Genomic DNA, 25,671 nt, shown 5'->3' on the forward strand with positions numbered 1-25,671 from the left:
AACAAAATATAATATTAAAAGAATAGATAAAAGGCACACATAAGAATATATACAAGGCACACATAAAGTAAAGGCTATGGACAGACAATAAAGCATACAGCATACAGCATAGCTCAGACTGACTCGAAAGCGATGGAAAAGAGGTGGGTCTTGACTCTTGAGGCGGGACTTACAGTAAATGCACCAAATGTTTATTTTATGAAATCCTCAATGTAAGTTACACCGAAACAAGAGACTCTCTGTGTCTCCTCGTCTGCATACTCAGATCCTTAAAATGTAATGTAGTCACGGAAAAACCTGCTTGGAATTTGTATGTTATATAGAATTAGGATACAGCTTAGGTTATTTCAATGCTATCTATAGTACATATTATATATTATTATTAGCACTCAACCTGTTCATCAAGTGTTCGACTGGAACATTGTTTCAATGTTTAAATGTTATGTCGGGCATGTAGCAAGCGTCCCTGACTTCTATCATCCCACCTTGGAAGTCTGCCAGCCATTCTCTGGATAACATCCGTGCCAATCTAGCCTTTGGTATTAATCTTTAAGTAACATCACTTCCTGGTCCTAATGGGCACAGTGTTAAACACACTCAAGGGCTTCTCCAAGAGTAAAAGACGCTAGTCAGCTTTCTCAGAGCTTATCACGGCCTCCTGACAATTAGGTTTTGTTAGTGATAATTCTGGATGAGTTGCGTTTACTTTTCACTGAAGTGTATTTTGACAACCTCTTCAGTTTGCACAGAAGGATTTCCTACAAAGTTAGCATAGTTCCTTCTGTTTATAGCTTTTGGCTTAGCTTCTGCACGTTGAAAAAGAAACTGTGGCATGACAATTAGGATTGTCAGACATTTGTGTAACCAGAAAGATATACAGTTCGTCCCAGAAGACACAATGTTGTTTCTGCCTCCTCTAAAGTCCAACACATCTTGTTTGTTATCTGAAAAACTAGACATTTCTCATGCAGTGGTCTAAGATGCATACAAGGCGAATGAAGGCATTCAATTAATTGTAGAACTCTGGAGAGTAATGGTTCTTCCTAATTATTCTCCTGCTCTGTATTTACAGCTTCACTCTAATCCCTTCTCTGTGTCTTTTAAAAAAACCTTACCTTGCAATTGCTAAGTTCAATAAAGCAATATCACGCTATAATCACAAGACGCCACAGTGGTAGACATGGGATTTCCAAATCTTTACAGGTGGCAATATGTTTATATGTACCATCTTAAGTTATACCCTAGTCTCCTGCAGTCTCCTTGAGTCTGCTCTGGCCTTCTTATCGTAAGACATGATTCTGGAAAATGTTCAAACTGAAGCTTTACATTTCAATCCGTCAGGTCACACTCACTGTACAGCCACAAGCGTTACTTGCATTACGTAACCCTAACCGGGGGAGGGTAAAGAAAAACTCCTTGTAACTTCATCACATTTCATTGTAATTACTTTCAGCGTCTTGGGTTGGAGCGCTTGATTAATCACAGTTTGAGGATATTGGTGTTAGCTTCAAGAGGGTCAGATCGTCTTAAGGAAAGCCTTGTGAGAGCTGGGAGCCTTTAAAGATACATGGAGAACATATGTGTCACTGAGGGGAGATGGATTAAAGCAGGAGTGTGTGGATTTTCAACTACGGTTTTATGCGTTGAGGAAATGGAAAACAAACCAACGAGGCTTTGAAGTGGCTTTTTGATTGCTTGCGATAGCCACAAGGCTTGTCACCTCTTGTGTTGTTTGCCACAACAGCTTTAATTATGTAGATCTGTTCCATGATAATGAACATTTTTTCTCCTTTTATGGTTGTGACCAACTATTCTTTTGATAATCTATTAGTTGTTCAGTCTATAAAATGTCAAAAGATCTTTAAAACCTCGATAACAAAACCATTTTTGCCACCAACAGAAAGTCGACAGTTTGTGCCCAATATTCAATATTTTTTAGCTCTGGTTTTGGTCTCTACCAACTGCTGAGGGGAAAACAAATCTCTTTAGCTTTCTACACTAGGTTTTCCAGCAAATCGCTAACCTTGTCTGCTGGTCAGTGCTTGGCAGATAAGCTTACTAAGCATAAGCAGAAGAAGATAAGCAGAAGGATTAGTGTAGAAATTGGCCTAAAAAAGTGCTTTTTTTTTTTCATGAAACAAACAATAATATGCAAATGAAAAGAGTTTTAGTCAAAGGGGATTTGTCTGTCTAGGCCTGAACACTCAACTTGATATTACATTTATAAAACATATACAGAGATGTAAACAAACACTAAAGGAAATCACATTTCAGGCTGCAAATTAGTGCCGTTTTTCTAGGTCCAAGGTTGATTGAAGTTGATTTGTTAATAAAAAAGGATTTGGGAATGAAGACACATTTTAACTGAAGATGATGTACCAGAATACTAAAAATGAAACTTGTGAATGCAATTTGAATTACAAATCAATATTTACTGACTTTCTCTTTGCTTACAGGATGAAGACAATGGCAGCCGTGGTAAGTGTAAAAAAAACGGTTTACTTTTCTCTCTCTTTTATTTTATCACTGCTGCGTTTGAGACACCCTCTGCTCTGGGACATCAGGTGTTGCAATATCAGCAGCACAGAAACCATTAACTCTCGGCTATTCTTCAGTAGCTTCCAAATAAAGGGGGGAAATTAGGATTGACAGTCCATTAGTCTGATGTATTAGACTATAGAGTGAAATTGATGCATTTTGATGATTCGTTGTGTGTCCGTCTGCACATTTGATTAGCTTTTGTAGTTCAGTTGCATTGATTGCTTTATAAATGAACTGAAGTGACCCAGGAATGGGTCTGAAGCCATGTGTGAACAGGATGTTGCAGGTGAAGCAACCTTTTCTGCAGGCTGTTCTGTGGTGTTTAAAGCTTTGCTCTCCAGAGTGGCAGTCGGAGCTTTGCCGTTGGCTTGGCAAGGCCTCAGCATTCCTCAGAGCATCCAGCTTGTCCTTCTGGTCCCTTAGTATTCTGTTCACGTCTGCAGCCCAGCATGAATGCAGGAGGATTGCTCCGCTGCGCTTCACCACAAGCATTCTTAAACATCTGAAGTCTATGTGGCATGTAGAAACACAAACAGGCTCTGATAAACATACAGAATGAACAGCAACAGTGTGGTCTTAAAGAAATAACCTATTGCATTATTATTTCAATAAATGTCCAGCAATGTTTCCTATACTCCAGTGTTTGATAGAGCTTTCCTTTTCAAAACAAACCGATACCTTTCTGGCAGACACACCACTTTTTGTCTGTAATAAATGGGAAACAGGGAGAAGATTATCATCATTAGCTGTTTGTTTGGCTTGTAATGAACCCAAAGCCCTACCAGGTGTGATCCGGTGGATTGTTTTGGCATGAGTGGACAGTGAAAGTGAAGAAACCAGGGTTAGAGGAGGGTGAGCGCCGCGCTTTGTGATAATTCTGACTCTTAAAACCCCTCTCAACGGGAAATTGAGAGATTCCTGTAAGTGTCCCTCATCATCCCTCTTGGCCCTTGGTATCACATTCCTCACACTACCCCCCTCCCGACCCTTTTTAACCCCTCTGTGTCCACTCTCCTCATTCAACACTGGCCTCGAAAACATTAAACAACTCACACACCAGGGCCCTGCTGTGGCAAGAGGAAACCCTGCAGGGAATTGATGTGTCTACACATTTTCAAACTTGAATTCCCTACCTATAATAAGTCATGTAGAACCCATGTGTGATTGTGTGTGTGTGTCGTTTGTCATTAAGTAGTATCTGGGAAGGGCATGTGAACCATTTTGCTAAGCTCAATAGATGTTGAATAATGCTCCTCGCCTGCAGAGCCCCCTGCTGCCACAGGAAGTCACTTGGCTCTCTTCCAGCCTCACAAATCCTCCTCTGCCTCTCAGCAGGATCAGAGACTCAGCGAATGGAATGCTGACAGGTAGCAGGGCCACAGCTGATTGCAACATTGATCAATAATTAACATTATATAAAGTGATACCATTCTTCTGTCAAGTGAAAATCTTTTTTTTCCAAATCTTTGGATGTAGCTTTTGTTTTGGTATCTTGCAGTAATTGAGCATTAGGTTTGAAGAAAAATGATGTTAAGTCTTAAGCTGACAAACATTTAAAAAAATAATTGAAATATCCAAATTTTCTTTCGAAAGAGACAGAGTTTCACAAGGTGATGAAAGGTTTACATTTACATCAATGTTTTAAAAGGAAAGTGATGAAAATATACAAAGTGTTACAAATAAATGTGACTTCTTGACACAGAGCTCAGATTTTAACAAATATAATCAAAATGTTACCATAATGAGTTTTAAAGGTATATAATATAGTAGTATTAACCAGTAATATAAGTAAGTAGTTATTTTAAATTAAAGTAAAAATAGAAACTTAAAGACTGAGGCACAATGTGATATCATGAGTGAGAAGCTTATATTCTACGTCATAGAGAAATGTAGGTATAAAAAAACAGATTTGATATGGGTTTTTAACTTCTAGACATTTTGCTTTTGTGTCACTTCTTACTGATGACAACAAATTGTTGTTGTTGCTATGTGATAACACCACAGACTGCTGTTCACCAACACATCATCAAAAAAAGACCTACAGATCACACTTTGAAAAATACAAAAATAAAATTGGATTATGCATATTTCACTTGTTTTCTGTGCACGAGTGAGGTCTGTGAGGTTCACTGCAGCCTCATGCCTCCCCAGCGCACTGCACTGCAGTTTATTTGCTTGACTCTGGGCCAGTGTGTGATGAGGTTGTTGGTGTTTGGAGAGAGAAGGGGGGGGGGGGTGGTGAGGGGTGCCTGCTGACCGCATGTTGACTAGCTGGGTGTTGCCGCTGGAAACGCTTCAAACCTCCAGAAAAAACACACATACACACACACAGACCCACACACAGACCCACACACAGACCCACACACATACACAGACCCACACACATACACATACCCACACACAGACACACACACAGACCCACACACAGACCCACACACAGACCCACACACATTGACGCAGATACAAACGTAAACATTGATGTACAGTGTTTAGGTGCATGGTGGAAACAGAGGAATAATGTGTGTCTGTGTCCAGTATGGATCTGTTTATTTCCTTACACAGCAGTTGTCTACATACCAAATCTTCCCCTCTATCTCACTTCCTCTCTTCTTTCCTCCTCCCTCCTCTGTCTGTCTGTCTCTCCCTTTCCTGTATCTCTTTATCTTCAGCTGCATATTTTTGCAAGTTGTTGAAGGGTAAAATCCAAATGAGGCATTTTGTGTTATGCTTATGAAGCTGTGGTACCACAGAATCATGAAAAAGTCTCCATCTGTTCAAATATTTGTTTTTCATTCAATGTGAAACACTTTTCTCTGCAGATACCTGCTTTATTTCCCCTTTTTTGACAAATGTTGGTTTGTTCCCATGAAGTCTGCAGAGCCAATGTAATGTAGCGCAAGCAAACATAATTCCCCAGTATTCTCCAGTGGGCCTTGTAATGCCCCACCTTCTTTAACAAAGCTGTGTCCAAAGTTTTGTCTTTCTCTGCTTTTCTCCTTCTATCCGATTTAAATTGTACACTTGGTGATGTCTTTCTTTCTCTTTCTGTTCCTTTATTGTTTTGATTTTACTTCTGCACTCACTAAATGCTTTACTTTATCCAATTAGGCCTTACACTCTTAAAATAAAAGATCTTATTCTAACATGTGTTTTATTCAACTTAATTCTGGATACAAGTAGATTTTGCGACCATTTCTATTTTCTTTGAGTGTGAGTATGAGTAGTTGTACATTTCCCACCCACAAAGAAGTTGTTAAACATTATGACTTGTTTAGGCAAATATCCAAACTGTTGGTCCTTCTCTCGTTACTGTTCCCTTTTATCTCACACATGTAGTTTACAGTTATAATAATGGCAGGTTTATCACTTAAAATTCCAAGTTATTTGAGAAAGTTGGTTCTTGGTCATTTTAGTCAGAGGTAGACAAAAGCAGGTTTTCGTTTCTAGCTGGCAATCGTACATGTTCTAGTCGCTAGCAGATTAGCTTAGATAGCTAGCTAATGACGCTAACTTCAGCTGCATGTTTAGATAAGACTGAAAACACAGTGGGTGTTTCTCAATGTCGAGGACGCTTCCTTGGTAGGACAAGTCCCTCAGAGTCAGGTCCTTCAGAAGCGAGGCAAGAATCCTTCCTAGCCTCGGAAAACGAAGAATGGTGGAACAGGCTAACAGGTGTGCGTCATATGAGAGGCTCCGCCTTAAATGGAGCGTGATTTTCTCGAAAGATTTGGAAATTGGTCCGTGCGCAAAGCATTGTGGGGATTTTAAGACTGCAGATGTGCAGCCTCGAAATGTCCCGCAACGAAGGACGCCGGCCTCGATAGAATTCCAAGCATCCTGGACATTGGAACAGTCCTTCGGCGGGACTTGATGACGTAGCATCCTTGAAATAGTGCGACTGGAGCAGCCTTCCTCGACATTGGGAAACACTCTAGCCTCATCCCAATACCCCTCCTCGACTCCTCTCTTCCCCTCCTCCGGGACTTGACTTGGAAATCGATCAAGACACGCCATTTTGAACGTCCCAATAGCTGAAATGCACACAGAGGAGTCGAGGAGGGGTGAGGGAGGAGGGGTGCGGAGGAGACGAAAGGGAGGATACACGCGAGCAGACTACGCAGAAGTGTTTTCACTACTCGCGTATAAAAGCCCCGCCCCCACATTCACAGCTGGTCGATTTCAACAGAGGAAAACCAACAACTGGAAGATGAGTGGAAAAGCGTCACATAAATGTATAAGTGCTCACAGCTCCGTGGGAATTATTATGTGCAATTCATTTCTAAAAGGCTTTCACTTGCCTGCTATGATGGTTCTTTAGGACTGCTTCTTGAGCTCTAATCTCACTTTCGCAGAGTTTACTGGTGACTTTAAAGCAGATGACAATGTATGTATATCGGTTAAGAGGAAAAAGTGCTTGTTTTTTTTTGTTATTATTACTATCAGGGAATGTACAACTAAACCCTGGACCGCCCAGCAGCAGTAGTAGTCAGATCGCTACTCCTGCTGATTTTAATTCGAGATCTGGGTTGGGATTCATTCACTTAAATGTGCACAGTCTGTTACCTAAGTTAGATTTTGTCCGCATTTGGGGGAGCTCGACTGATGCTGATGTCATTGTCTTATCAGAAACATGGCTAGATAAATCTATTTTGGCCTCTGACATCTACTTAAATGGTTATAGTGTATATCGTACCGACCGTACTAAAAAAGGTGGTGGCATTGCCATTTATGTGAAAAATAAGTTTTGTGTAACCAAGATGGTTTCCAAATCTATTAGTAAACAACTAGAATGTTTAGCTTTAAATATTGAAGTAGCAAAGGGGCAACAGGTCATGGTGGTGGCCCGCTACAGACCCCCCTCAGCTGTCAAGGACTCTTTATCTTCTTTGGCAAAACTTTTATCTCAACTAGACTACAAGGAAATAGTACTGCTTGGTGATTTTAACTGGGACTGGTTAACTGTAGTGTCAGAGGATTTTAAAAACCTTTGTATCTCCTTGAATGTTACTCAGATTGTTGATAGTCCTACTCGCCCTAACATAAAGTCCCCAAATAAATCCTCCCTAATTGATCTCATTTTAACTAATGTTCCCCATAAATACTCATCTGTGGGAGTATTTGCGAATGATCTGAGTGATCACTTGTAGCCACAATTAGGGACACTAAGGTCCTAAAAGTTAAACCTCGCATTATCAGTAAGAGAGACAAAAAACATTTTGTGGAGCAGGGTGCATGATCTGTTTGATTTTGATTGGGGTAAAATTGATCTGTGTCCTGATGTAGAAACTGCATGGTCTTATTTTTATCTTGGTTTTATGGAAATTATAGATAGACATGTACCCCTGCGTACTTTTAGAGTGAAGGGACGAGACAATCCTTGGTTTTCTGCTGAGCTGTCTAGTCTCCTATATGAGAGAAACAAGGCCTGGGCAAAGGCTAGGAAATCAGGCTCAGAGGTAGAATGGCTGCGTTTTAGGCAGCTAAGAAATAGCTTCACATCGCAAATCAAAAGTGCTAAATCAAAGTAGTATCTGTCAGTTACCACAAAGAATCTGAATAATCCTGGAAAATGTTGGAAAGCCATAAAATCGATATCCACCAGTGATATCCGTAATGAGCTACCTCCGTGCCTTACCACAGCATCTGGCACCATATCGGACAGGGCCACTATGTTAAATTGTTTTAATGAGCATTTTGTGTCTTGTGGCTCTCTGTTTGATTCTGTCACTAACTCTGCTTCTGTGAACACCACAGTCTGTAACTCTGAAAAAGGTGTTTTGGAAAACCCTTTTAGTTTTACTCCTTTTACTGTTGATGTTGTTCGTGAAGTTTTAACCAAGTTAGATCCTAAGAAACCGGCTGGCCCAGACAATTTAGAGCCTTTCTTTTTAAAGATAGCTGCTGATTTTATTGCTCCACCGCTCACTACTCTTTTGAACCTCTCCCTCAGCACTAACACAATTCCAAAATTGTGGAAGTCAGCGTATGTCCTGCCTCTACTAAAAGGTGGGGAGGCCACTTTATTAAATAATTATAGGCCCATCTCAAAATTATCAGTTCTGGCTAAGGTGCTCGAACGCCTAGTGAGTGAGCAGGTAAAGGTGTTTTTATGTACAAATGACATCCTGTCTAAACATCAGTCAGGCTTCAGAAAGCAACACAGCACCATCACTGCGACAATGAAAGTGGTGAATGATGTGGCGAGTATTTTAGACAATAAGCAGAGTTGTGCAGCTCTATTTATTGACCTGTCCAAAGCGTTTGATACCGTCGATCATCGCATTTTAAAGCGGAGGCTAGCCAGTATAGGCATGTCCAGCCATGCAGTGGGGTGGTTTGAAAACTACCTCTCTGAAAGGTCCCAATGTGTTCACTTTGATGGGCTGTCTTCTGAGTGGTTAAATATTGCTAATGGTGTTCCTCAAGGTTCTGTTTTAGGTCCACTTTTATTCTCCATCTACATCAATAGTTTAGGTGAAAATGTGGATGAAGCTACTTTTCATTTTTATGCGGATGTTACCGTGATGTACTGTGCAGGTCCCTCCATTAAGGAGGCTGGTGTTAAATTACAGGCTGTTTTTAACATTATTCAGACTCAGCTCTCTGAATTAAAGCTTCTTTTAAATATTGAGAAAACCAAGGTACAGTAATGCTCTTTTCTAAAGCTAAAAAGACACCAGAGCCTGTTTTAGATATTGTAACTACGCAAGGAATAAAACTTGAAGTGGTTACCTGTTACAAATACCTAGGTATCTGGCTTGATGATTGTCTCACTTTTAAACTTCATGTCAATAACCTGCTTAAAAAGCTGAGGGTTAGGCTAGGTTTCTTCTACAGGAACAAGTCCTGTTTCTCGCTTGAGGCCAGGAAAAGGCTAGTCACTGTGACCTTTTTACCTGTGCTGGACTATGGTGATTTGATGTATATGAATGCACCTGCCAATTGCCTGATCAAGTTAGATGCTGCGTATCACAGCGCGCTAAGATTTGTGACAAACTGTAAAGCATTAACGCATCACTGTACCCTGTATGCAAGGGCTGGTTTGCTTTCACTAACTGTACGGAGGCTCAGTCACTGGTACATTTTTATTTACAAAGCCATGTTAGGGAAACTTCCATCCTATATCTGCTCCCTGATCTCACGGCGAATTGTAAGTGGCTACTGCCTGAGATCGCATGCTGTAGTTTTATTAAATGTGCCAACTATTAGGACTGTCTTAGGGAAGACAGCTTTTAGATGTGCAGCGCCACTGTCTTGGAATAGTCTGCAACTGAAATGGAAACTGAGCAATCTGGTGCCACTAAATGTTTTTAAAGCTCGGTTGGATGCTACTCAATCGGAAGCTGTTGGTACCTGTACATGTGGATAGTTATGTAAATTGTAATCCCTGTGATGATGATGTAAGATGTCCTTTTGTTGTTCTGTTAATGTTTTTATGTTTCATGTGGAACCTACTTGAGCAGGTCTCCCTTGTAAAAGAGTTCAATGATCTCAATGGGATTTATCTGGATAAATAAAGGTTTGAAATGAAATGAAATTACTATAATTATATTTTAATTTAAATGTAGGCTACATTTTACACCAAAACGGAACACAAAAGCAGGACCAACCATCATACATTGAATTCCTTGACTAACAAGAGAAAGATTCATTCATTTAAATAAATATTTAACAACAAATGTGCCGGTTCTAAGGGGTTATTCAGTTAAGCCCGATGAGAGGGGATACAGCTGTGCACATGTCATCATTAACAGACGTCGTTTAAAAGTGACGTTTGAGTGAACGAGGACATCCCAATTAATACCTGAGGACTCCTCTGTCCTTGCGTCACCTCCTTGTGTCTCTCGCTCGCATCTTACGGAGGCGGAGCTAAGATGCAAGGAAGGGAAGTGAGTGAGGGAAAGGAGGAGTCGAGGAATGGGGTATTGGGATGAGGCTGCAGTCTTCGACTGACTCAATAAATGTTTGGAACTGAACATACTTAGAGGGGTTTTTAACACATTTGATTCCTATGCTTGCTTTAATGTAAAAAGTCTGAGGCTGAAGCTACATTTTTCAAGGCAACAAGTTAGTAATCTTCATCCCATGGTGATTGGTGTAGTGTTGTTATTTTTTTGTAGCTAGGTAGTTTGTGTATCCTATAATAAATGGGTATTAAGGAAAATGCAAGATCAGTAACATGCTGTTTGATATAAATAAAATAAAGTTTCAGGGAGCAACTTCCACACAGAAGGGATACTTTTTAGCATAAACCCCCACACATGTATGTGGTTAGTGCTGTGTTAGGTATTAAGCTTGTAAGCTGTACATGCTAAGGATTTAAGCTAACATTGGAGCATAAAAAAGGTTTGGTCCATTCCGTTCACTTTTGCTCATGTGTTTTTATTTTTGGAAAGGCTAGATAAAATAGACCCCACCCTCTAAGTTCTCATTCATTTGGCTTATTTACATTTTTCTTAAAGCAATAGACAGTATTTTAGGCTTAAATCAACCCATCTGTTTCCAGATGTTTGTCACTTGTTCTCTCAGTTGAGAGTCAACTTAAACTGCCTTGATGGATATTTTTGCTTGTTTTAAAGAAAGAAAACAAAACACTTTTTTTGCCGTGTGGTCAATACATATCCTCTTTCCCCTGGGTGGAATTTGATATTTGGAATTCCAAAAAAAAGTGATGGAAAGAACTTCTCTACCTTCCTGTCTGTCCTGGAAAAACACCAGGTGTCTGTGTGTTTTTGTGTGAATGTGACATCGGCATGTCTCTCCAAGGATAGGAATGTTACATTCATGGAAGTGGCTTATTATGAAATGATCCCATCAGGAATTAAAATGTTTCTGTCAAATATTTGTTATCAACCCAAATATATTTGTATTGGTTTACACATTGGCCAATAATTAGAACAAGTATGAAACAAGTTAGCGATGTCCGAGGTCATTTGGAAACTGTTTGACAAAAAACCCTAACTCAATGTCCACTTACAAGCTTTCTCCAGAGCTTTTAACAACAACTCTTCGTCAGCTGATAGAGTTTGCTCCGTCGCCATGGCAGTAGCTCAGTTGTCTCTGTTTTTGGTCTGTGGTCTTTGGCCTCAAATATGAATGGATGGGTCATGGGATAAGAAATAATTTAACAACTGAGTCAAGCACTCGAGGACACACTGAATATGACAAATGTAGGCTGATGTTTTTGAGCTGAAACAACATCCACAACATTAATCTGGCTGCAATTTAATATATCATATTCAATCACTTGAATATAGACTCTTATTGCTCTATTTCACTTTTTTTCTTTTTGTATTTACTTGTTTTTCAGTTTTATTGGGTTGCACTGTTGGAAGAGCCTGTGACCTAAGATTTTCATCGTCATAACTACACTGTAGCTATGTACGTATGACCAATAAAACCCTTGAACCTTGAATGTATTGTTACCAAATCATTTAAAGGTCAACTATTATGCAAATTCCACTTTTTTATGTATTGTATACATAAACATGTGTGCCTGTTGTGTAAAGAGATTCTGAAAGTTTCAGGAAAAAATATTTGCTCACTTTTTGTCCTGATCCATTTATATGTCTGAAAATGAGCTGATCAGATTTTGGCCACTTTCTGATGTCATAACGATGTTTTGGCTTGTGTTTAGCCAATAACCAACCAAGGTATTACCCGCTCACCTTATCACCTGAATCTCCTCCTAGAGCACCATTGTGTTCTTTTTAACCAAATATCTCGCAGAGGGGCGTGGGGAGTGGCTCCTTATTTTCATCTAACAGCAACAAGTAACAGACAGAGAATCAGCACTTTTGAAACAGGGCTGAAACAGAGGGGTTTATGGCATGCTACAATGCACGATCTGTTTGGTATTTCGAGCCAAACACTTCAGAGACATGTTTGTATATATCTGAGACCTAAAAACAGCATAATAGGGGACCTTTAAGATAGCGTTTTGTTTCTAAATGAAAACAAAACGCTTTTAGATTCCATTTTTTTACTGGAATCTAAAATGGATGTACCTATTTACTTACATGCCATGACAAACTGCTGACTTGTCATTGTCACTGATAATGGGGGCTTGAAGTTGTATTGACATTCCCTCCCCCAGTGGTGAGGTTTGTGACATAAAGCTGTGGCCATTTTCAGAGTGCAGCGATTAGTTAAATGAGACCTGTCCATCTGAGAGTGGCACCTCCAAGTCGTTTTGACATCTGACAAAGACTATTGGCTCACTTTGTAAGGATGTGGGTTTACTACGTATTTCAAGGAAGGTCAGGACTGGGGTACGCAGGTGTTTTAGCAGCGTTTAAGCTTTCAAAGTAGAGTTGTGTTTGGACTAGTTTGTGTGTGAACTGCACAGAGTGTTTCTGCATGGGAATGGGAGAAAAACGGACAGAATTACAGTATTTATTTTCATAATGGCTTCATCTGCTATCTTAAAGCAATACCTTTTCTTTGAGGAGCAGTTTGACAATGAGCGCTCTGTTCTTTTGAAGAAAGTCGGGGATTATGAATTTATGTAAAGTGTACTTGTGCTTTGACCTTTAACTCCACGGGGGGAATACACTATGCCAGGATTTTGTGCCATATTTCTCTGCTAAAAGAGAGCCAACATAGATAGCCATCTAAACACATTCAACCCTCCTCCTCCTCACTGTTTGAAGTGTTGGGAAAGTTGAAGAAAATCCTCCTATTCTCAGTGTGACAGCGAATAACAAGCTGCACATTTGTATATTTTCCTATCTTTTTACATCTGTATGTGTGTTTGTAAATGCGAGTGACACTAATGGGAAAGAGCAGCGAGTTGGAGGAGGCATTACGCCAGGGTTAATGCAGTGAGTGGGCAGTGGGCCCAGCCCTCTGAAGAATAACATTATCTAACCCAAAACAACAGGAGGGGGGGGGGGGGGGGGGGGGGGGGCCGGCCGACACAAGCGGGCCCAGCTGTGCAGCCATGGTCGACAGCCAAACCAGAGCCTGTTGAGGCCAGAGAGCCGACATGAAGCCAGTGGACGGCCAAGCAGTGCTCAATGAACCCAGATAGGGTTTAATAAAACTTTACAGTAAAGAAAATAAATGAAGTGTCTCGCTTGAAATATGATTGAAATGAGAAGGGCAGTTCACATTTTGCTGTTTTCCTGTGCTCAATAACGAAACAAATTTGGAGAAGCCAACAAACCAGATACATTTGTTGCATTTAGTTTAAACCTAAAAGAGGCCGTATCAAGTTTTAAAATCATGAATAAGACAGTGTTGTGTCATCATTGCAGTTTCAAACAATTGCTGGACTTTCAAATGTGAGGTTTTGATGCTTTTCTTTGTCATATATGAATGGTAAGTGGGTAAAAAGAGCGGAAACTACTTTTTTTTGGGAGATAATATATTTTATAACGTTTACATTTACATATTACATTTTAAACACTAAATATTTAGGAAAAATTATAATGTTCAGATGATAGAGATGACAGATAACAGAGATCAGAATATTTGTTAGTTGCAGCTCTACCTGAAGAATTGTTATTGTCAATATTTTTTTACCAGTAACAACTTAAAGAAGAGTGTGTTGTAATTTAAAAAAGAAAACTAAGACTTATTGCCAAATCAGGCTGTTTTCACAACTGCATGAAATAGTTTTTGTCTTTTTGGAAAGAATTTGCCACATACATAAATGAAGTAGCCCCTAAATAGAATAGGACATTAGTTTATCAAAGTGTACTACAGTGGAATCTTACATAATGCCATACTAATTAGTTTATTTAAAGTTTACTACAGTGGAATCTTACATAATGCCTACTAAGTGGTGTTGATGTGGTGAACTGCCTTTCTGAGTCATCTGGTGTAGCTTGAAAATATTTGCAATTATGTAAATATACTTTGAGGCCACGCTCGGTTTCAAGCATGCACCTGCTTTCCATAGTGCTAAGTTATGTAGTGACGTGTCAATTAAAGGTGGGGTATGTCATTTTGGAGAAACCAGCTCGAGTGCGCTAGAATTTGAAAATACACAACCGGAAAAAATCTGCCACTTCCTTACAGAGCCCCTCTTCCAACACACACGAACGCGCACATGACCAATGAGGGCACGAGATAAGTTTGTGCACAGATGGAAGGCAGACAGGCAGGTAGGCCATCCAGTTACTTTAGCCAGGCCGGCTAAAATGATTGGTCGTGCTTTTTACAGTACTACGGCTTCCACAGATTACATTTTTTTAATGTATTTATTGTCAAAGCATTTCATATATTCATTGCTATCGGGATGTTAAGAGCATTCCATGGAATATAACAAAAAGTGTTTCTGAAATAACTTACATACCCCACCTTTAAGTGCAACTAGTAGATAGGGCTGAACGATTAATCGATTTTAAATCGAAATCGCGATTATCAAATCGCAAAGCCTGCGATTTCTTTTTTAAGTTTTTTTTTGTTTTGTTCTTCTTGTGTGTCAGTCATCCACACCAATCAGAAGTGCTGTGCTCCACATGTACCAGCCATTTTTAACCAATCAGAAGTGGCCCATGATAGAAGGTGGTAGACAGACAGATTGATCCAATCACCTGCCAAGTATTTTTGAAAGTGCCTGCCCTTTCCAAATGGCTTCCAATGGAGCTTTCCTAGATGGTTTGGTGAAATAAACCATCTGGGTTAGGTTAGTAATGCTCCATCACATGTTTTACATCTATTACAGGGTGAATCTTAAACTGAAGCTTGACTTACGGACACCGTAATCTTCTCTGGTCCCCTCCCCAATCTGATCAATGATGACATGTATAGCCGCATGTCATCCGCATGTCATCATTTCAGCGCTGGTTGTCTTGGTGGTGCCCAGCAAACAATGTGGGCTTCGTAAATAATTGGACAGCCTTCTGGGGAAACCTGGTCTGATTAAGAGAGACGGCATTCATCCTACTTTGGAAGGTGCAAATCTCATTTCGGCAAACATTTCAGGGCTTTGTGGACTTAATCCATGACAAACTGGAGTTGAGACCAGGAGGCGGAGTCGCAGTCTTACACGCTTCTCTGCGCTCTCTCCTAGGCAGTCATCCATAGGAATCCCGAACCCAATAAAATACCCAATATTAGCGGTGTGTGTGTCTGCCCAAGGACAAGTTAAGGTAAAACCTAATAGAGGTGTCATACATAATAACCTAATAAAAGTAAATGTAACAACTACTACAGTGCAACAAAACAGGAATATTAAATGTGGTCTCTTAAACATAAGATCTCTAGCATCTAAAGCAATATTGGTAAATGATTTAATATCAGATTATAATATTGATATATGCTGTCTCACTGAAACTTGGTTGAGACATGAAGAATATGTCAGCATAAATGAGGCCACTCCACCCAGCCATATCAATACTCATATTGCCCGAGGCATGGGCCGAGGAGGTGGAGTTGCAGCAATCTTTGACTCAAGTTTACTTATCAATACTAAACCAAAATTAAATTATACCTCCTTTGAAAGTCTCGTTTTTAGTCTTACGCATCCGACCTGGAAAACTTTGCAGCCAATCTTATTTGTTACAGTGTACCGTGCACCAGGTCCTTATTCAGAATTCTTATCTGAATTCTCTGAGTTTTTATCAACTTTGGTACTTAAAACAGATAAAGTAATTATCGTAGGTGACTTTAATATTCATGTTGACGATGATAAAAATAGCCTTACTGTTGCATTTAACTCTATATTAGATTCTGTTGGTTTCTGTCAGAGTGTAAATAAACCAACCCACTGCTATAATCACACTCTCGACCTTGTTCTGATTTATGGTATTGAAATTGAGCAACTATTAGTCGAACCGCATAATCCTGCTTTATCCGACCATTTCTTAGTAACTTTTGAAGTACTGTTACGAGACTACAAAGCATTAGTCAAAAGCTCCTGCAGCAGAAACCTATCTGTTAGTGCTATAGCCAAATTTAAGGAAGATATTCCACCAATACTTAACTCGATAGCATGTCTGCATGTAAGGGAGGAAACTTATACAAAATGTACACCACCCCAAATTGATCATGTTGTTGATAGTGCTACAGATGCGCTGCGAATAAAATTAGACTCTGTTGCTCCTTTGAAAAAGAAGAAAATAAAACAACATAGATTAGCTCCATGGCATAATGCCGAAATCCGCAAAATAAAGCAAAAGTCGAGACAACTTGAAAGGATATGGCGTTCCACTAAACTTGAAGAATCTCGTTTAATTTGGCATATTACTCTCAATGAATATAAGAAAGCACTGCGTAAAGCGAGAGCAGCCTACTACTCTTCATTAATAGAAGAGAATAAGAATAATGCAAGATTTCTTTTCAGCACTGTAGCCAGGCTGACAGAAAGCCACAGCTCGATTGAGCCTTCTATTCCCATAGCACTCAGTAGTAATGATTTTATGTGCTTTTTTAACGATAAAATTGTTACTCTTAGAAACAAAATTAATGACCTCTTGCCTTTGACCAGTATAGTGTTATCAACAGCTCCCGGAAACGTAAGTTCTAATATTACACTAGATAGTAAACTAGAATGCTTTTCAGCCATAAACCTTGAACAATTAAATTCAATGATTCTCTCTTCTAAACCATCAACGTGTATGTTAGACCCAACTAAGCTGTTGAAGGAAGTTTTTCCATTAATTAGCACTTATTTATTAAATATTATGAATATGTCTTTATTATCAGGCTATGTTCCACAATCATTCAAAGTAGCAGTGATAAAACCGCTTCTTAAAAAGCACAACCTCGATCCAGAGGTTTTAGCCAATTATAGACCTATTTCCAATCTTCCGTTCCTCTCAAAAATTATTGAGAAAGCGGTCGCAAAACAGTTGTGTGATTACTTAAAAAACAATGATTTAATTGAAGATTTTCAGTCTGGCTTTAGAACACATCATAGCACAGAGACAGCTCTGGTTAAAGTCACAAATGACATTCTAATAGCCTCTGACAAGGGACGTGTCTCTATTCTTGTTTTGCTCGATCTCAGTGCTGCATTTGATACTATCGACCATGATATCTTATTGCAAAGACTAGAGCACTTAGTTGGCATACAGGGAACTGCTTTAGACTGGTTTAGGTCCTATCTATCTGAACGCTCTCAGTTTGTACGTGTCAATGATGAATCTTCCACGCAAACCAAAGTTAGCCATGGAGTGCCACAGGGCTCAGTGCTCGGACCTATTTTGTTCACATTATATATGCTTCCGTTAGGCAATATTATAAGGAATCATTCTGTACATTTTCATTGTTATGCGGATGATACTCAACTATATTTATCAATCAAGCCTGATGAAATTAATCATCTAAATAAAATTCAAGACTGCCTTAAGGACTTAAAAACGTGGATGACCTTAAACTTTTTGATGTTAAACACGACCAAAACTGAAGTTATTGTACTTGGCCCGAAGAATCTACGAAACAAATTATCTAAGGATATACTATATATATATACTAACTATGGATGGCATTAATTTGGCCTCCAGTGAGACTGTAAGGAATCTTGGTGTTATATTTGATCAGGATTTATCCTTTAACGCCCACATAAAATCAATTTCAAGGACCGCCTACTTCCATCTACGTAACATTGCAAAAATCAGGCATATCTTGCCTCAAAACGATGCAGAGAAACTAGTCCATGCATTTGTTACTTCAAGGCTGGATTATTGTAACTCTTTATTATCAGGGTGTACCAAGAAGTCAGTCAAGTCGCTTCAGCTGATTCAAAATGCTGCAGCTCGTGTACTAACCAGAGTTAGGAAAAGGGACCACATTACTCCTGTTCTGGCTGCCTTACACTGGCTCCCTATAGAACACAGGATAGAATTTAAAATTCTTCTTCTCGCCTACAAAGCCCTTAATGGGCAGGCGCCATCTTACCTTAAAGAACTCATTATACCCTACTGTCCTACTAGGGCATTGCGTTCCAAGAATGCAGGGTTGTTGGTTGTTCCTAGAGTCTCTAAAAGTACAATGGGAGCCAGAGCCTTTTCTTATCAAGCTCCACATTTGTGGAATCAGCTTCCAGTTTGTGTTCGGGCGGCAGACACCCTATCCGTTTTTAAGAGTGCGCTTAAGACCTTCCTTTTTGATAAAGCTTATAGTTAGGGCTGATTAGATTCAGCCCCTAGTTTTGCTGATATAGGCTTAGTTTGTCGGGGGACATCTTACTTCTTCCTTCTCTCTGTCTATACCTGTGTACTCTCATGTTCCGATTAACCCAGCTTCCCCAAATGTCTTTTTTTTTGGTGTCTATATACGCCAGGATCCGGAGTCATGGATGATCCTGCGCTCCTCTGTCCTGGATCGCGAGCCCTGGATCTTGAGTCGTGGCTGTGGTCCTGGATCATAGGTCCTGGATGGATATCCTCGTGGATTCATCTTCCTATTATACACACATGCATTTCCAAACAATTGGACTACCTATGTTGCAAATGTATTATCTTTTCAATTTGCACACGGCATCTATTGCACGTCTGTCCGTCCTGGGAGAGGGATCCCTCCTCTGTTGCTCTCCCTGAGGTTTCTCCCATTTTTCCCTTTAAACTGTGGGTTTTCTTCGGAAGTTTTTCCTTGTACGATGTGAGGGTCTAAGGACAGAGGGTGTCGTATTGTCATACTGATATTTTGTACAAACTGTAAAGTCCACTGAGACAAATGTAACATTTGTGATATTGGGCTATATAAATAAACATTGATTGATTGATTTATTGATTGATTTAAAGCAACCCAACGGAAGTTTCTTGTAAGTTTAGTTTTTTCACTCGGAGCTCGGGCTGTGGGAGTGCTAGAGACGGGAGTACGTTGATACGACTTTCCTAGCCGGAGATTTGGCCGCATTTTACAATAAACCTTCGTTGGGTCGCTTAAAAACAAATATCGCAAATCGCAATCGCAATATCTGTCAGAAAAATCGCAATTAGATTATTACCCCAAATCGTGCAGCCCTACTAGTAGAAAAATATTTCCCCAAGTAGCATTCAAAAGTAGCTGTGGTTACACAACTCTGTGTTTTTGACCAGCCAGAGTCATTTTGAGGCAGGCTGATGTATTTCTTTAATCCACGCAGTAGTTTATGCTTTGGTAAGACAGTTAGGAGCATTACAAATATCCAGAGCTTTAGATTTCCACATTTAATCCCGTTCATCCAGCTGTGTGGCATGGAAACTTCCAGAAATCCAATTTGTGCTGCAGAGTTGGAGCTCTGTGAGATTGGCTCGGGATTGGGAATCTGCCGAGTACAAGAAGTGAGGGATGGGAAGGAGGGGGGAGGGAGAGGGAGGGAACATTTGTTAACATCTGTACCTTCACCTCGGGTCAGTCCCAGTCTGTCCTACATTGTGTCAGTGATGTTCCACATAAATGTTGTTTTATGATCATTCTCTGTGAGGGGCTACAGTGGAGTTTTTCATATAACAAGCATGCAGTCAGCCACCCATTCACTAAAAATATAAAATTCATTGTTGGGTTTAACATATTACACTGTTCCTCACTAAGAAAGGTGTCATTTTATGTGCTACACTGCCTTCTACTGGATCAAAAACAAAGCTGCAACTGTTGTCCACATCTCATTCAAACCCCAGGTGTATAATACTTTACATTGAAGGAGCAAGTTAGGCATACATTGGCATGGGTATCAAACCTGTTATATCCATATTTTAGTAGTCTCTTTTGGCGCTGAACTGTCTTTGTACGTTTTAATGAGTCCAGTGTTACTAAAACTCTCTTTAACGTAAACATCTCTTTGTCAGAAAATGGAACATTACAAGTTTAAAGACTTTGAGGTTGAGGTTAGAGTTAGGGTCCCATTTAACGTGACATGCTGACATCAAAACAGCTCATATTTTGAATATTGGCATGTTTCTTGCCAAAGGAAACACAAATATAAAGACGCAAGAGAAACATTTTACAGTCATGTTACAGGTGTGGATTCTTATACAAAGTTGAGTAAACTGATAATTCAACAACTCTTTCCCCTCTTCACCTTTGAAGTTTTTCCACAGCAACACATTAAACCAACATCTGCTACATTCCAGCTGTTCAAGGCTTCATAGAGTGCTCTTTGCATTGGGTCATAAATACATGTATCTGCTGCTGTGTGAATGGGAAGCGGGCGTTCATGAAAAGAGCATGCGACCCCTGAGGAAAGAACAGTGGGATGCTCTGATGTTGCACTTCCGCAAAGCCTCTGGGCTCTGAGAGGCAGCTGAGGCCAACTCCGATTGAGGCTTATGGCTCAGGGAAAGACGATTTTGCTGTTTTAATCACAAGCACAAACATCGTCACTCCCTCTTTTTTGCATGCATATGCTTTAAAAACATGCTTTAAAAACACTTTATTACACAAGCAAGTTAATTGAACTTGGACTTAATAAGCTGGACTTACTCCACTAGCTTGCTCAATGCACATCACACGGCATGGCGTGTGTTCCTCGAAAACAAACTCTTGTGGCTGCCTTTAGTCTTGTCAGCACACTTGGACCTCTCAGGACACATCTGACAGTAGAGTGAATGGATGGATGTATTAAAGGACTAAAGATGTGCTCGAAAAGAAGAACCTGATACAGTGTTTGGGACGTAAAGGAACATTTTGAGATGAGGAATAATTTGTTTTCTATCGTTCTTTCATAAAACCTTGGAAGCTATTCGCCTCAAGGTATTTTGCAATAATTCACAGCAGTGAGGATATGAAACAATTACTAGGTCTAAAAAAATAGAAAAGCATCGGTTTTGATTATTGACAAATCATTTTAGAACATTCGAGGATCATTTCCTAGTATAACTGGCTTTTGGACTGTTGCTCTTACACAAAATGTTACACCCTCTTTTTGACCTCATTGACATTTATTCATTTGGCGCAAAAGAAAACTCAGTATCATTTTTGGTACAGTAAAATCGAAAGTATGTAGTTGAGAAACAACTAAATATAACTGCCAAAATGCTCGAAATACTGTAAACATTTCACATTGTTGCATCAAGTTATCAGATTTGTTCACTTAACAACAACAACATATCTCATTTGTAGTGTGTGTTTGTGTAAGAAAACTGTCATTTTGGAAAATGTTGGAAAAGTTGGAGAAAATATATACCACAATATTGCTTCCAGTTCAATGTGATCTAGTTCAGATTCTGCTGCTGTATCTCTTCCTCCCTGTGTGACCAATCGCCTTGGTGCATGTGCTCTCTTGTTGCCAGGGAGACAGCGGAACCGCCTGGAGCCAATGGACACCATTTTCGTCAAGCAAGTGAAGGAGGGAGGCCCCGCCCACGGAGCTGGACTCTGTACAGGTACACACACACACACACACACTCACACACACACACACACACACACACACACACACACACACACACACACACACACACACACACACACACACACACACGCACAGTCTCTATGGAAAACATTGCACGGTTTCTATAAAAGCGGCTGATCCGAAGATTAACTGCCCGTCTCAGAGTTGACCTCAAAGTGCCGTTTGATGCCATGATTTCTTCACGTTTGTACTGTAGGTACTTCCTTGTAACCTGCCAGGCCAAATAGATATGAGTTACAAAATAACAGATGGCTCCTTCGTGGGAGGTTGAACAAAGTGTAATATGCACACTGTTATTCCAACCTAGCCTTGATTCTGTTTGTTCTAAGTCTCCCTACTTTTTCTGCCCTTATTGATTTGTGAATCACTTCTTATTCTAAGCGGAGAGTATAAAAACACTTGAACAAGCTCCCTTCCAGTGAAAAAGTGAATCAACTGCTTCCAGTTTCTCTGAAATGGAGGTGACGGCTGGCGGCTTTGTCAGCGTTATTGCCAGATTAGCACTCTGTATTACAGGAAATGTTAAGTGGCCCAGACCAGCCCTGTAAACTGTCTGCTTTTATCTGTTTGCTCTCCTCTCCTGGGATAAGGGAGTGCACTTTTTCCCCATAATTATCTCTCCTAAACTTACCTCGCCTCTCTTCCTGTAAGATGGCCATCAGAAAACTTGAATGGAGATAGATCTTCACACGAGGTCATTGAAATAAACAAGTATTGGTATTCTCCTTTTGATCTAAACACAAATGTGTGTTTGGGCTGGAAGGAGCTGCTATAGAGTGTTTTCTCTGTCAATAACCATATCGACCAGGTTTAAAGATCTTTTTTTTCTGAGCAGCTGAATGCAGAAACACAGTTTGTCATGTTGCTGTTTGCAGTCTACAGCAGCTTTGTAATGTATTCTATAATTCTTCCCAGGGGACCGGATTGTGAAGGTGAATGGAGAGAGCATCATTGGGAAGACATACTCGCAAGTCATAGCCTTGATCCAGAACAGGTACGAAATGTGGCATTCCACATTTAATTGTATGGTTTATATTAAGAGAAATATGCCCCATCTAATCTCCTCACTGCCCTGCACGTCTGTGGAGTAACAACACAGAAAATGAGTCATTGTGAAACTTCTGGGGGAAAACACGTTTCAATTTTCCATAGAGAATAATTTCCTCATTTCTGACAAGCACACATTCACAGTTCATTAAACTCCAGTTATAATTTACAGATGTTTCTTGAAAAGTGCCATGCATTTCCACAGTGTGAGCCATGTCTGAAAACTGTTTCTCTCTCTTTATCTCTTCCAATCTACACAACCTTTCCTCCTTTAGCGATGCCTCGCTGGAACTCTGTGTGATGCCAAAGGATGAGGATATTTTGCAGCTGGTAAGCATTCATTTATCAGTGTGATCTATATGGCAGGAAATGATGCATTAAAGATGATGATCAAGGGCAGTTTGAATACCAGAACAGTGGTAAAAACATTGTTTATTTAACATGTGGTTGAACTAATTCTCAGTGAAATCAATGTGTCCATCCACCATTTCTTGCTGTGCTGTGTCTTCTACTTTAACACAGGTATGTCAGATATGGTCAGTGAGCTGTGCAGGATCAATGTTGTCAACTTTGCATTCTCACTGTGACGACAACTTTTAGGAATGTTGCAAACCGTCACGGCACGCAGTAGTCAAACCCCCTACAAATATACACATGTTTTATTCCTGTTAACTAGTTAAAAAAACTATAAATAACATGATAATTGGTATGTTGTTTGAAGGAGCCTATCAAGCTGCTTTCCCCATGTTTCCAGGCTATATGCTAAACTAATCTCAAATGTACTCAATTCATATTAAGACACAGAGATGAGATTGATGTGTATGTTTATCTTTCAAAATGTGACACTACTCCTTTAAGCGTAGCCTGGGAAACTTGAAGCGATAAAAAACCTCTGAGTCACGTTGGATTCATGTGGTAAAAACAAGCTATTTCAGGCTTTCCATACTATTGCTAATACGCTTCTATTGGATACAAGCTTAAGTTAACCGAAGGTGTTTCATTGGAATTAGATTACTAGATAGCACTGTGGTTAAGAGTGGATGACTATATGATGTTACAATGCGGCCTGATATTTACTGAGTCACAGGGTTCATCCATTCAAGAACGTGGATTATTCGGGGTCATTATAGATACTAGTATTGTGTTGGATCTTATCTGGAGCATCAAGACCTACTTTTTTGGAAATGTGAGTTTCCAAAAAAGTGAGAAAAATGCTCAAGGAGCCGAGCTAGAGTGGACACCACAGCTCAACACCCCCCCCTCATGAGTGATGCAAACAGCCATCCCACGCCATCAGTCAGGGTCCAGAGCCCCACAGACGATAAAAGAGCGCCAGGCTACGTCAAACAACTCTCATGTTATTCACCTCCGTTTGGACATTTCTCTTGGAGCAGAGAACTGAGTCAGATCCCACTGTTTTGCTAAATTCCACACATAGCTTGTTAGCTCTTCCGCAACTCACCAAAAACCACAGAAACTTGCTTTTGGCGTTTTGGAATTAGTCTGAGCAGTCACATGGCTGAGGGAGTCAAATGAAGCAATTTGCTCTTTCTTCCCATAAAGGAAAACATGAGTCAAAATGAAGACAATCTTTGATGTGTCAAAACTTGTTTTTTTACTTATCAGTACCATCAAATCTGGCTTCCAATGAAAAATGTGGTCAAAACTGTTGCACAAACCTGAAGTAAAATTGAGGATGGTGGAATTAAACATGTGATCTGACTGTCAAGGGTTACTGTTTGTATGATTTAATTATCAGTTGACGTATCGCAGTGAATCACAATCAAGTCATAAACAATATAAACCCTAAATGCTTCTCTGTGTAACCTTTTAACAAAACAAAAGAGAACCATGTGTATGTCCTGATTTAAGCATAATGGAAGGGTGTACATAGTGGTGTTTATAGAAGTTTCTATGTCTATGTTTTTAAATGTGTTCATGTTTGTGTTTTCCTGTGTTTTTGGGAGTCATTGAGCCCACACACTACCAGAGGGAGTGCAGCTGCAGTCAGCTGACTCTTCTCAGCTCGCTGTTGACATGAGTGAGCAAGGGAAGCAAGCCAGTGTAGATCAGGCAAGCGTGCTGTTAAGCCCACCCAAAAGTGAGCATATAATAGATAAAGCAGTGTCTAACAGATGAATAAGAGGATGAAGGAAGCTAGTAGCGTGTGTGCTGGAGAGGGGGAGGGGAGGTACCACAGTGAGCAGGTGAGAATGACAGTGCAAAGGAAAGAAATGCTGAGTATGTTGGGAGTGAGAGAAAACATTCTCCAATGTATGTTGACTGGTAGAGGTAGGTAAGAAGAGCAAATAATGGGAATGAAGACCAACTCAGAGGATTTTCATGTCTGAGAAGGACACCAAACCTGCTGAAGTTCACCTCTATTCTTTATCCTTCTACTTCCTCCGACTGTGATGCCTGTGTTCAGCGAGTGTATTTTTAGCATGTCCTGAAATCAGAGAAGTCAAACGATGGCGATATACCTCTCATTTCCTTATGCTCACCTGTTTACGCCTCTTATTCCCTGTTTTTCTCTTTGCTTGCCCTTCTCTATCCTGTGGACTGCAGTTTTCCAGGGATATCACTGCTCTGGTAAGATGGGAAACTATGCTCACTAATCCCCTTCCTTTAAATTCCCTTTCCTGATGATGCCCCGCTATTTCAGCGAATGAAGAAGCTAGGAAACCCCGTAAAACCGCAAATAAACTCCCCCTTAGCTATATGTGTAGTGTTTTTACTACAGGTTAGTACTGGCAAATTATTTTTTCTGGTTGTATTTCTCGTAATATAGCAATTTA

General features: G+C 40.0%; 1 protein-coding gene across 6 annotated transcripts in view; it reads left to right on the forward strand.

Annotated features, from left to right (window-relative positions):
- Positions 1-25,671, forward strand: part of LOC117544656 (rho GTPase-activating protein 21-like) — a 113,246-nt gene that overhangs the window by 62,324 nt on the left and 25,251 nt on the right. For 5 of the 6 annotated variants that reach the window (XR_004568714.1, XM_034213911.1, XM_034213909.1 and 2 more), the window contains 5 exons: positions 2,457-2,478; positions 21,705-21,797; positions 22,742-22,820; positions 23,149-23,203; positions 25,442-25,465. Coding sequence is in view for 5 of the 6 variants with exons in the window: in XM_034213911.1 (XP_034069802.1) it covers positions 2,457-2,478; positions 21,705-21,797; positions 22,742-22,820; positions 23,149-23,203; positions 25,442-25,465 (273 nt within the window). In the remaining variant the exon portion in view is untranslated. The remainder of the gene's footprint in view (positions 1-2,456; positions 2,479-21,704; positions 21,798-22,741; positions 22,821-23,148; positions 23,204-25,441; positions 25,466-25,671) is intronic. The other variant, XM_034213908.1, reaches the window with a different exon arrangement.

The sequence above is a fragment of the Gymnodraco acuticeps genome, unplaced genomic scaffold (assembly GCF_902827175.1).
Source record: "Gymnodraco acuticeps unplaced genomic scaffold, fGymAcu1.1, whole genome shotgun sequence".
NCBI classification, from domain to species: domain Eukaryota; kingdom Metazoa; phylum Chordata; class Actinopteri; order Perciformes; family Bathydraconidae; genus Gymnodraco; species Gymnodraco acuticeps.